The 13,459-nt window shown below is 41.8% G+C and overlaps 1 protein-coding gene across 1 annotated transcript in view; it reads left to right on the top strand.

Moving 5' to 3' along the window:
- Positions 1-2,329: 2,329 nt before the first annotated feature.
- LOC114808671 (exocyst complex component 2-like) overlaps positions 2,330-13,459 on the top strand; it is a 164,093-nt gene continuing 152,963 nt past the window's right edge. Inside the window, exons 1-2 of the mRNA XM_039910964.1 lie at positions 2,330-2,447; positions 13,251-13,377. Of these exons, the coding sequence (XP_039766898.1) occupies positions 2,330-2,447; positions 13,251-13,377 (245 nt within the window). The remainder of the gene's footprint in view (positions 2,448-13,250; positions 13,378-13,459) is intronic.

Below are 13,459 nucleotides of genomic sequence, written 5' to 3' on the forward strand. Positions count from 1 at the left end.
ATCGCTTTAAACCTGTGGCAAGGAGTTTCTGGTTGATGCGGGGGTGGATGGGCAACCACTGGAGGCTCTTGAGGAGTGAGGAGGTGGACTGATCCCCTTTTTAGAAAAGTGATCCCGGCAAGGGAGTGAAGTTTGGACTGGAGTGGGGAGAAGCAGGGAGGTCAGTGAGGAGGCAGATGCAGTAGTCATCCCTTCTGGGTTGCCTTTGCACTTGGATTTGGACCTTTTATTCACCCCTCCTTCACCCCACACGACTTTTGTACATATCCATAATTTATTTGTATTTCCTGTCTGAATCCCTCTCTAGACTGCAGGCTTATTTTTTTGTTTGGGTTTTTTTTGTTGTTGTTTTTTAATGGCATTTGTTAAGTGCTATGTGCCCGGCACTGATCTAAACTCTGGGGTAGATACAAGATAATCGTCAGATTGGACCCAGTAGTTATGGGCAGGGAATGTGTTTACCAACTCTCAAGTGATAAGTCCAGTGGTCTGCACACAGAAAGTGCTCAATAAATACAATTGATTGATCAAGGCAGGATAGGATATCAGCTAGTAGCAGTTTGGAGGAGCGGACGGGGCAGATTTTAGCAGTGAAGGTAGACCGTACAGGATTTGGTGATTGAATATGTGGGTGGAGTAAGAGAGATGAATTGAGGACAGTGCCAAGTTTATGGGCTTATGAGATGGGATGGTGGCATTGTCTGTGTTATTGTCTGCCTCTTTAATGTGGTGATAGTTTTCTGTAACATACGTGGCTAAAACACTGTCATCTAGAGCAAAGATAGGGAGACTCTTCAACAGCATTTACCAAGGAAGTGGGAGCCTGGGAAATACACTGTTGTTGTTAAAAGGCATGGTGCTGTTCTTTGGAAAAACAGTTCAAAGGAGAAGTGTACCAAAAATACTGTGTATGCTGCCATTACATCTCTCAAGACATGCACCCATAAGAACCTGTAAACAGGGAGTTGGCGGGGGGCGAGGATTGAGCAATGCTCCACAGTCTAACAGCTTTGTTAAAAAGGTAATGGATCACAAGCCAGTCTGATTGCCCGGGACAAGCAGATGGGAGATGATTAGGTTTCATTGAGGTCGGGGGGGAAATAAATGACTTTTCTATATCTCTTTCAAGAAAGTCGGAAAAATCTTCCCTCCCAGTTTTATCTCTACCACTTAAATCGCTACACCTCTGCAATAAACCTGTGAAACCCGGAGTTTTCCTTAGGCTGATCTTTCCAACTGAGAGAGGCTAGCTAATATTTCTGTAAACCCAACCTTTGGGAGTCTCTAATGGACTTAAGGGGACTACTGATGGCCATTCAGAGTAGTCTTCACACTGCACCACTCTTAAAAAAGGAACATTGGAACAGTTTTTGTTGAACGGGAAGCAGCATGGCCTAGTAGTGAATAGACCATGGGGCTCAGGTCAGAAGGACCTGAGTTCCTATCCCAACTCCACCACTTGTCTACTCTGTGTGACCTTGGGCAAGTCACATCACTTTTCTGTGCCTCGGTTTACTCATCTGTAAAATGGGGATTAAGACCGTGAGCCCCATGTGGGACAGGGACTGTGTCCAACTGATTTGCTGGTATCTACCCCAGCGTTTAGTACAGTGCCTGGCACATAGTAAACACTTAACAAATACCACTAAAAAAAATAAAGCCCAAATACCATTAAAGAACCCCAAACTGAGTATTGGGAGACAAAAGAAGCCAAAAGACAGGTAGTATGGCTGAAATGACTGATTTCAGATAGGGTTAAACATTCAAGCTTCAAGAAGGAAATGGATCAGCTTATTAGAGGGGAGATGCCTGTTTTGGGAATGAAATGGGAAAGCATCCCAGATCAGAGTAATGGCATGTGATGGTCCAGATACAGGAGAGGAGGGAGTTTGGAGCCGTTGGATAAAAGTAGGATAATTAGCTGAGGACCCAGGATCAGACATTTTAATTTGTCCTGCAGGAGAATTGAAGTCCACTTAACAGTTCTCAAAAAGGGGGGAAAGTCTGCTGTTGCATGTAAGATAAGAATAGTGAAAAGAGACTACTAAGGAGACTTCACTCTAGCATGTACAATACCAGTGGATTGATGAGGGAGAATCTGCGATTCTAGGGATCAAACAGGAGAGAGGAAAGCGGTGCATTTAGATAGCGTTTCCAGTGACTTCCGCCATAATGAGGAGGCAAGAAATGGGGCAGTTATGAGTTAGATTTTTCAGATTAACGTATGTGAAAGTGATTTTGAGTTGTTTTTTTTTTTTAATTGTTGACATTTCCTTTTTCATCCTAGATTATTTTCTAACTGGATCACCGGTTTGCAGTCCAAACGATTATGTCTCAATCCCGCCAACGCCCCTTGGTTACAGGCATCTCGCCAAATGAGGGAATCTCATGGACTAAAGTTACGATTAGAGGGGAGAACCTGGGAACAGGCCCAACGGACTTAATAGGTAAGTCAAAACAAGTTACTTGGTGCTTATGTGGGTTTTTCCTATAGGAGTAAATTTTGACAAACATTTTTGTCTGGGCAACTAAAGAGGCATTTTAAGTGCAGAAGCATGATACCCAAACTGGAGCCTGTGTATTTTAAATCCTATGTGCTCATAAAATCAATATAGTTTCCATCACAAGAGGTTGTAGATTAACATGATGAGAAAAATAGATAATTTTGTTTATAGATATTTGTGGAATTCATGTTCTAAATCAAGATGACATGCATCTATTTTCAGCAGCCTTTTCTAATAATTACACATATGGCCTTTTCTAATAATTAAACAGATATTATGTTCATTCATTTAATTGTATTTATTACGCTTACTGAGTGCAAAAGCACTGTACTAAGCATTTGGAAGAGTATGATATGACAAACAGACATACTCCCTGCCCAGAACGAGCTTACTGTCTAAAAACTTACTATGTCCTAAGCAGTGGGGTAGGCACAAGATTGGACATCTGGCAGAAAATATTATGAAAAACATCAAAAGTATATCACAGTAATAAAATGTCTAAATTGATTTACAATGTATACGTAAATGAAACATTATCATATATATTTCTTTATTACCCTTATGATTTATTTACATGTTCATTGTAAATATACATATGTATATTTGTGTGTGTGTATATATATATAGCCTGCCAAGATAATGTGCTTTGTGACCGATAATGTGCTCCCAAAAAAGCACATTGTGAATTCAAAAGTTCTTACATAAGTGTGAAACGTTAGGCTGTCAACTTTCCTATTTCAGATATTCTGTCTAGGTGGCCCAGCATGAGGATTGTGCTGGGTCTAAGATGGCCATCGTGGACCTTTCCTTGTGTGTCCTTTACTCTTCCAATCAATCAATGGTACACACTGAACGCTTGCTGTGGGCAAAGCACTGTACTAAGTGCTTGGGAACGTACCATAAAACATAGTTGGTGGACCCATTCCCGGCCCACAATGAGCTTACAGTCTAGAGGGCTTCCATAGCATTCCCTCCCACTCCATGCCATTCTACCTATGCTGCCTGGAGAGAGGGAGCTCCATGAAGGCTGGAGGTCTTGTCAGGCCTGGAAGAGAGGAGTGGAAAGGGAAAATTACCTGGAGAGAGAACTACAGTCTCAGAAGCAGTGGTGACTGCCATGGCTTCCTCCTTCAAGTACTTTTAGGGAAGCTTGCTTCTGTTAACGTGGACTTAGCCCAGAGCACAGTGGCTCTAGAGGAGGTTAGGGAAATGCTGGAGGTTAGGGAAAAAACCCTGGAGAAATGCTGTAGGTTCAGAAGAACTAGGGTGGACTTCCCAAAAGGTTGCTATGATGTCATTACATCACACTTCATGCTTGGTGTTCCACAAGCACCATCATGGGCATCTCTATGTCTATGAGACTCATCTTTGGCCTCAGACATCATGACCTCCCGATGACCCTTGAGAGTGTGAAATTTGTATAAGGCTCTGTGAAGAAATTATGAAAGCTTAAGTATAATAATGTTGGTATTTATTAAGTACTTACTATGTTCAGAGCACTGTTCTAAGGGCTGGGGTAGATACAGGGTCATCAGGTTGTCTCACATGAGGCTCACAGTTAATCCCCATTTTACAGATGAGGTAACTGAGGCACAGAAAAGTTAAGTGACTTGCCCACAGTCACACAGCTGACAAGCAGCAGAGCCGGGAGTCGAACCCATGTCCTCTGACTCCGAAGCCCAGGCTCTTTCCACTGAGCCACGCTGCTTCTCTTAGTATGAAATACCAAGCTCTGTATGTCACACACTTCCTATCCTAGGCCACCGTGACGTGCCTATTTTGATATTCTTCTTGTCCTTTGTACCTTTCTTCTCCCTTTTAGATCATGAGCCATGCATAGGGTTGGAATTTAATTTATTTTTTCCATTGGCCCCAGTATTTAGTACAGGGTTATATACATAGTGTTTGATAGTTGTTAATAAATTAATAATAATTGTGGTATTTATTAAGGGCTTACTATGTGTCAGGCACTGGGATAGATACAAAATAATCAAGTTGGACAGAGGCCCTGTCCCATACTGGGCTTATAGTCTGAGGGGGAGGGAGAGTAGCTATTTAATCTCCATTTTACTGATGAGGAAACTAAGGTTCAGTGAAGTTAAATGACTTCCCCAAGGTCACATGGAAGTTGAATAGCAGAACTGGGATTAGAACGTAGGACATCTTCCACTAGGCCATGTTCTAGACCACTTAGACACTCAGTGCAGGATTTAGACCATTAGGCCCTGTTTTCTAAGTCTTTTTTCTAGTCCTGTTCACATAGAGTGTAGGTTAAATAATTTTTCTATGGTGTTTGGATTTCTTCATCAGATACCATTCAAAATTAAAAATTTAATACTATTTTAATTACAATGGTCTAGCTAGCTGTATACTTTGCTTTATGGATTGTTCCAGCTGTGTTTACCGAAAGTGGGGGAAAAAAAATCTCCAAGTTGTGCAGTGCTGTACCTTTGGGAGGGAAGTTACTTCCAAGATGCAACTAGCAATTATCTCTTGCCCTTAGGGTAAAGATTGATAGGTTGTGCAGTTTTTAATCACAATTTTAATTTCAGATAAAGTTATTCTTACTTGACATGTATGTGGTACTTTTATAAACCTCAGCACAATTTAGCTTTAAATCCTGGTATTCGTAGGACAAGATGAAGTGAACTGAAGCAAGCATAAATGCTAATCATTGGTGGATTTTTAAGTTGGACAGTTTCTACAGTGGTCAAGTTAAACCCCATTTCTAAATAAAGTTCGTTAGGCATGTCTACACAGTACTTGTCTATTTCCTTTTTTTCCACGTAATCGATTTCTCGGTAGCAGGTTTTAGTAAACAAAAAACATGGAACTCTAGTCATGGGTAATGAACGGTAGACATACTCTTGTAGTTTTGTTCTGCTTTGTGTCGATGCCATTTCATCTCCTGGAAAAATGACAGCTTTGAAAGATACTGCCCATATGTTTCCAGACTCCGAGTGGGAAGGAGAGCAGGCTGAATCTTCAGGGGACTGGGCCTCTTGAGGGTGATCCAACACATATAGCAGTTACCTAGCTGCCGCTGTCAACACCACTTGCTTTGCCGGAACAGTCGGTCACATCGAGGTGGCAATTCCTGCGGCTCCCTTTGTCTGGATCCTGGAATTCCAGCCCAGCCAGGAATGTATGCACTAAAAACCTCTAGGTAACAGCTCTCTTTGGAGATGCAGCCCGGCCTAATGGAAAGAACTCGGGCCTGGGAGTTGGAGGATCTGAGTTCTAATCCCTGCTTCTACCACTTGCCCGCTGTGTGACCTGACTTCTCTGAGACTCCATTTCCTCATCTCTACAGTGTATAGCTCTCTGCACATAGTAAGCGCTCAATAATCCATGTCAATTATAAAAACGACCTGGGTTCTAATCCTGGCTCCTCCACTTGTCTGCTGTATGAACTTCACTTCTCTGTGCCTCAGTTATATGTAAAATGGGGATTGTCTGTGAGCCCCACAAGGGTCAGGGACTGTGTCCAACATGATAAGCTCATATCTATACCAGTGCTTAGTACAGTGCCTGGCGTAAAGTAAGGGCTTAACAAATCTTCTTCGTCAAATACCATCGAGTTATTTCTGACTCATAGCAACTCCATGGACACACACTCTTTAAAATGTCCCATCTTCTACTATCAAGTCATTCTGGTACCGTACGCTATTATTATTAGTGTATTCAGAGTAGCAGGGCCCAAAGCAGTTTGGACTTTGGATTTTGGAAGTTTCATTGGTTTTGGTGTAAAAGGCAAATCCTTTATTGCAGTTGGCATTTGTGGATATTCTTGCCCTTGCATTTGTTATTTTGAAGTATTTTTGTATAAAATTGATTGAGACTAATTTGTAAAATCTTAGATGCCTTTCAATGTTCATTTTTTGAAAGACATTCATTCAAGCAAAACCCACAGGAAATTAAAAAAGATATCCTTAAATTGCTATAAAAAGTATTAGTGCTTGGAATTTTAACATTTAAATGTAGTTAAACCCTAAATTTCAGCATTGCAATTAATATAAGTAAGCTTACAGAATGAACCCACAAGCCATAGTTATTATCCCTTTAGAATTTATAACATTCTTTATAAGTACTAATTTTGGTCATTTCCAAATACAATTTCAGTATTTCAGTATTTAAATCAAATTTGACATCTGTTAAAGTGGTCTTTATATTAGACAAACAGTGACTGTGCCAGGTTTTTCTGGGCAATATGAATAAAGTAAGATGTTTCTGGTTTTGGCCCCCAATTCCTGTGCTTATTTTTTCCATAAATTAAATTGATCACATTATAGAAATTGAAAATACAAAGCAGACAAGTTTAAAGAGTAGCAGGCGGTACAACCATACTAGTCATATTTGTGCTGAACCTGAGTTACTCCTTAAAATTGGAATGGCCAAGGGTGCCCATTTTTCATTGCGAGCTTTTGATGAACTTGGAAGAGCATCAGGAGTGGAAGGGGTAGGGAAGGGAGGAAGAGAAAGGTAAGTGAGAGGGAGAGACAGAAGAGAAGCCGAGGAAGAGCATAAGCCTGGCAATCAGAGGACCTGGATTATCTCTAGTAACTGTCCTCCTGTGGGGAGACAGAGGAGCAAGAGGCAGTTTGTCTCATTTGAGCAGCAAAGAGGATGGTTCAGTCCCAAAGGCCTACCAGCAGAAGGCAAGGAATAGAGCCATCATCTTGGCTTCATCTCTGGCCTCTTTCTGAATCCAAGGGATGGGGCCAGTTAACCCCAAGAGGAGTGGGGCCATAGCTAATCACACAGTGCTTAGGCAGCAAAGGCTCTGACCCTTATGGGACTTAGAAAGAGGGCACCTCTGATCAGTGCTCAAATAAAAAGTTACATGGTTTCTGAGAGGCCCCTTTTCCTATTTAGCTAAATAGAACTCTCTAGTGAGTGACAATTTACCATACTGATTTTGCAGCATACGACATCACTTCAAATTAAGTTATGGCTGTTGGAAAGCTTTAAAGCTGGCTGAACTATGATTGTAATCATCGGTATGCCAAGTGAGAGTGCATCCAGTTCTTTCTTTCAGAAAGTCAGGGATAACATTTTCTTAGATATGTCAACATGTGTTCTTAGACCAGGGATGGCCCAGGCTTTCCTACCGAAGAGCCGTAAACTCATATCACAGTATGGCCATCAGGCTGCAGATCTATAAAAACTCCTTGAACCAGAATTGTGACGGGCTTTCCAGAGCAGAGAAAGAAATTGGTGAGCGGCGGCAGCAGCAAGCAGGGGATTAACTTAGTGGAAAGAGCACGAACTTAGGAGTCAGAGTTCGTGGGTTCTAATCCCGGCTCCGCTACTTATCTGCCTTGTGACCTTGGGCAAGCCACTTAACTTCTCTGTGCCTCAGTTACTTCATCTGTAAAATGAGGATTAAGACTATGAGCCCCATGTGGGGCAACCTGATTACCTTATATCTACCCCACTGTTTAGAACAGTGCCTGGCACATAGTTCTCTCTCTTTCTACTGCCCACCCTGCACGGTCTGCTCCTCTGCCGCCCACCTCCTCACCATTCCCCGTTCTCGCCTATCCCGCCGTCGACCCCTGGGCCACGTCCTCCTGCGGTCCTGGAACGTCCTCCCTCCTCACCTCCGCCAAACTAATTCTCTTCCCCTCTTCAAAACCCTACTTAAAGCTCACCTCCTCCAAGAGGCCTTCCCAGACTGAGCTCCCCTTTTCCCTCTGCTCCCCCTACCCACCCCCATCACCTCTCCGCAGCTAAACACTCTTCTCCCGCCTTTCCCTCTGCTCCTCCCCTTCTGCCGTCCCATCCCCTTAGCACTGTACTCGTCCACTCAACTGTATATATCTTCATTACCCTATTTATTTTGTTATTGAGATGTACATCACCCTAATTCTATTTATTTGCTATTGTTTTAATGAGATGCTCTTCCCCTCAATTCTATTTATTGCCATTGTTCTTGTGTGTCCATCTCCCCCGATTAGACTGTAAGCCCGTCAAAGTGCAGGGACTGTCTCCGTTACCGATTTGTACATTCCAAGTGCTTAGTACAGTGCTGTGCACATAGTAAGCACTCAATAAATACTATTGAATGAATGAACACAGTAAGCACTTAAATACCCTTGTCATCATCATTAGTTCAGTAGTATTTATTGAGCGCTTACTATGTGCAGAGCACTGTACTAAGTGCTTGGAATGAACAAGTCGGCAACAGATAGAGACGGTTCCTGCCGTTTGACGGGCTTACAGTCTAATCGGGGGAGACGGACAGACAAGAACAATGGCAATAAATAGAGTTGAGGGGAAGGACATCTCGTAAAAACAATGGCGACTAAATAGAATCAAGGCGATGTACATTTCATTAACAAAATAAATAGGGTGATGAAAATATATACAGTTGAGCAGACGAGTACAGTGCTGAGGGGATGGGAAGGGAGGGGGGAGGAGCAGAGGGAAATGGGGGGAAAAGAGGGTTAAGCTGCGGAGAGGTGAAGGGGGGTGGTAGAGGGAGTAGAGGGAGAAGAGCTCAGTCTGGGAAGGCCTCTTGGAGGAGGTGAGTTTTAAGTAGGGTTTTGAAGAGGGTTTCTAAGTTACTTGCCCAAAGTCACGTAGCAGACAAGTGGCAGAGGCAGAATTGGAACCCAGGTCCTTCCAGCCCTGTGCTCTTTCCACTAGGCCACACTGCTTCTTGCTAAGCCATGGTGTTACCTAGGTTTTTAGCACAAGCTGCACAGTCAGTGAAGAAGAGCTGCCTTCAACTAAAGTATGTAAGAGTGGATTTAGAGGGCAGAACTTTCACTTTTTAAACTCCTTGCCTTCTGACACTGTGGCAGGACTAAGTGGGATGGCAGGGAGAGGAAGAAGCAAGCGGATTCTGGTGGGGCCCGGGCCTTTTTCTCATGAAGACTTGCTCTCTGTGTTCCTCTACTTGTTGCCTTGTGAGGTAGCAGCCCTTTGGAGCCCTCATCATCAAGAAGGATGGGCACCTGTAAGACATGAGCCCCAGGGCACCTGAACATAAGACCTAGGGCAACTGAACCAGGAAAGGGCCTGCTAATGGGTTAAAGCCAACTTGTCTCACTCAGCCCTACCTGACACTTCAGACCTCACTATGGGTAGGTTGGATGGGGCTGGGAGCACCTGTTTCCTGAGAGATCTTACCAGCCATTTCAGCATGGGTTCCAAAGAGGCCCAGTGTGGAGGATTTCATAGCACTGGAATTGAGTCTGGCCCTATGCAGACCTTTTAAAGAACTTCAAAATTCCAGGGAAAATCCACCACAAGGCTTCTTCTCTATTCATCCCCATTCTGCAAGCAATCCACTAATGAACAATGGTAGAAATCTAAACAGTTGTCTTCAGAGTGAGGTGAGTTGGTATTTTTAGCGGAAAAAGCTCATGGCGTACTTATGGTTTGGAGTTTATGCATGTTTGTCTGGCAACCTTCTGTGAATCTGACCTCCAATGGCTAGGAAAATATTATTTATGACACCCAATTTCAAACTAAATAGTAGCTTAATAACGGTGTGGAAAATTCAACTCAAAAATGGTCAAATTGGCATACCCAGGACAGCGTGAATAGCCGTAGAACACTGTTCTATTTATTGGCTTGCAGAGAGGCTTGTGGATAAATTTAATTGTTAACATCAGATATTCAATAGAGACATTTGTACTGCTAAATGAATATTTAAGTGGAAAAAAACCCAAGCACTGCCTTCAAATTGCTGTTTTAAACTCTAAAACACTTTATGCAATTTCTTTTTGTTTGATGGCCATTCTTTGTTTTACAATTTGTGGACACAATTGCCTTCTGACTGCAGAATGGATGTCTGCCAGCAAAATTGTGTGTCGAGTGGGACAAGCTAAGAATGTTAAGGGTGACATTATTGTCACCACCAAGTCAGGTGGCAAAGGAACTTCTACAGTCTCTTTTAAACTTCTTAAGCCTGAAAAAATAGGTATCGTGGCTTCTTCAGTCTTTGTGCGAAACCATCCGAATCAGCAGTTATTTTGTTTATTGTAATTTTTAGTAGAAGTCTCGTCTAATTCGGAAATCAATAGCCCCAAAGTATTATTCTTTTATTTCTTTTGCCGACTGTTTAGACCACACAAACCCTTTGAAATGTGTATCATTATTAATTGCCCATTGTGCCTTCAGAGGGCAAAATTTGATCCTGTAATGATTACACCACTGAGATTTTGTTTTTATTTGAAAATGCTTAAAAAATTTTCCAATCTTCTCCGCCCATTTCAAAATGTTTGTGTGCGATACAAAAGAGTGAGAGCTGCTCAGTCAGGATTCCTTAGTTAGCATAAATCACATATAAAGAAGCCAGTTGTAGAAATATGCTCTTAAAAGCCATCAGCAGTTTTCCAGCTAAGGGAAGGAACTGGATGTTTAAAACCGTTTCTGTGGTCTGTTCTGGTTTTATTAGACCACAAATTCTTTCTGCAAGATGGGTCTTTATAATACTTTATTTGATGTTAAAGTGAATCATGTGAAAGTTGGATCCCCAAATGTGTTTTTACCCCTAATAAATTTGTAATCTGGGCTATCTATGGGATTTTTTATTAGATCCTGTCTAATGCTCATCCATGTAACCCTTCTCAGTGTTTAGTACAGTGCTTTCTTTACAGTAATAATAATAATAATTATGTTGGTATTTGTTAAGCGCTTACTATGTGCAGAGCACTGTTCTAAGCGCTGGGGTAGACACAGGGGAATCAGGTTGTCCTACGTGGGGCTCACAGTCTTCATCCCCATTTTACAGTTGAGGGAACTGAGGCACAGAGAAGTGAAGTGACTTGCCCACAGTCACACAGCTGACAAGTGGCAGAGCTGGGATTCGAACTCATGACCCCTGACTCCAAAGCCCGTGCTCTTTCCACTGAGCCACGCTGCTTCTCTACACTTAATACTATTACTACTATGTGAAACTACTTGCTGCAGAGTAATTCAAAGCATCTGTATGTCCTTGCAAGTGATCATTTTGAGATGATCAAAATAATGTGGGACAGAGTAGTAGCCCTTATATTATGGAATTATGTTTATGGAACTCTGAGATTCAGTCGCTGTGTTAAATACTGGAAAATCCTCCTTATCCTTCAACACTAAAACCGAGAATTTTTAAAAAGATGACACAAGTTGCAAATCTGGAGTCCAACTCCTAGAAAACCAGGAGAAAGGATACAAAATGTGGATTTTGCTAAAATGACATGCCTATTAGTTTTGCTCCAAAAACATCTGGCTTCCAGTTTCAAACCAGAATGCTTGTTCTGCGTCAAAACTTGGGGACTCTAAACAGCTGTGTGGTAGGAGCCAGAGTTGGATGACTGTTTAAAAAAAAAATAAATCCTCTGAATGCCCCCTGAGTAGTATGTGTACCAGAATTCTTTTGGGAAAAACAAGATCCTCCCATTCAACTGCATATGACTCCAAAGTGAATTTCACCAGAGCAAAGGAAAAATGCTTCCTGTGAATCTAAATGTATCTTTAAACAGTTAATCAAAAGGCATGACTACCACAGCTGTGTTGGCAGCATTTATGCTAATAATACACATACAAGGAAATAGCTAGGGTCATGTTAATTTGCAAGGCTATACATACAAGATTTCCAAATTCGTATGGGAGAAGTGAAAGACACTTCTTACACTTTGAGTCCATTTTCAATCAGAGTTTCACTTTATTTGAGATCAAAGATGGCTCCTAACTACCTACACCAAGATTAAAATGCCTCACATTGATGTCAAAGAGTAAGTCCTAAATTTCAACCCAAAAGGCTGGTTTATGGGTCACTGAAAAATAATCCAAAACGAAAAGCTTTTCATTAAGTTAAGGCTCCCAACATGTTCTTAACCTCTCATGCTTAAGTCTTTCCAGCAGTTTTTCAAAAAGAACAAAGGTGTCCAAAATATTCTTTCAGGATGATCACTATGATGAATGTACTCAGTTATGCCATAGCGAGTGTGTGTTTTCTTGATGCAGTTTGGCTACAGTGCTGTTAGGGAATTAGGGAACATTTTAACGATTCAGGGTCAGTGGAAGTGCTTTGCTCATGTACACAGTGCTGGATACTTTGAATACTGCAGTGTAGGTTTTCCTTTATATAAGGCTTTGCAAGGCTGCATGCTCTGCAATCCAAGAGAACTGGCTATGCTATCTGCTGATACTATGGACTGTTCCCGTCTTTAATCTGATGAACTCGGTTCTCTTCTAACTGGGGGTTGCAGGATTGCAAAACTTGTGATGTAGTACTCAACCTGTTTAACCTCACACTTGCGCACAATCTCATCTTCCAGCTTTGCATTTAAACAGGCTCACAATGTCAGAAGACTGTTCCCCCACCCTCAAGAAATAGTCTAGTTAAAATGTGTCATAAAAACTTTTGGTATGGCAGAATTGAGTTTACTTTTAGTAATGCATTGGCGATTGGTATGAAGTCTAGCTTGTGTGAAAGTTTGCCTTCCTCTGTTAAGTACATCAGCCTTAACAGAACTTTTCAGAGATTTTAATTTTTATCATCCCCCAAATGTATGAAATGCTCTGTGGAATAGAGAATGTACTTTGTTTGCTTCATCTTTGATAGTTCCCTGGCTGCCTTAATTATGCGATTAGTCATAATTGTATCCAGGTTACTTTCTTGTCAGCCTCCAAAATATTACCTCAGCCTGCATTTTGCATTAAATTTTAAAGCATTAAATCAGTGTAGCAGTAAGTAGATGGTTCAGGCCATCTTTGTTATTTTAAAGGTCTCTGTCCCATTCTCTCTAGGTATCTTAGATCAGTCAGCCGTCTGGATGGATGAAATGAACTATTACGACATGCGCACCGACAGGAATAAAGGGATTCCTCCCTTGTCCCTACGGCCAGCTAACCCACTTGGCATTGAAATTGAGAAGTGAGTACCAAGTGCCTTTAATTTTCTTTGTTTATCAATTGCTTGCAGTGAGGTTGAAGTGACGGAACGAGTAAGAAATTGG

This window comes from Ornithorhynchus anatinus, chromosome Y2, assembly GCF_004115215.2.
Source record: "Ornithorhynchus anatinus isolate Pmale09 chromosome Y2, mOrnAna1.pri.v4, whole genome shotgun sequence".
In the NCBI taxonomy this organism is placed as follows: domain Eukaryota; kingdom Metazoa; phylum Chordata; class Mammalia; order Monotremata; family Ornithorhynchidae; genus Ornithorhynchus; species Ornithorhynchus anatinus.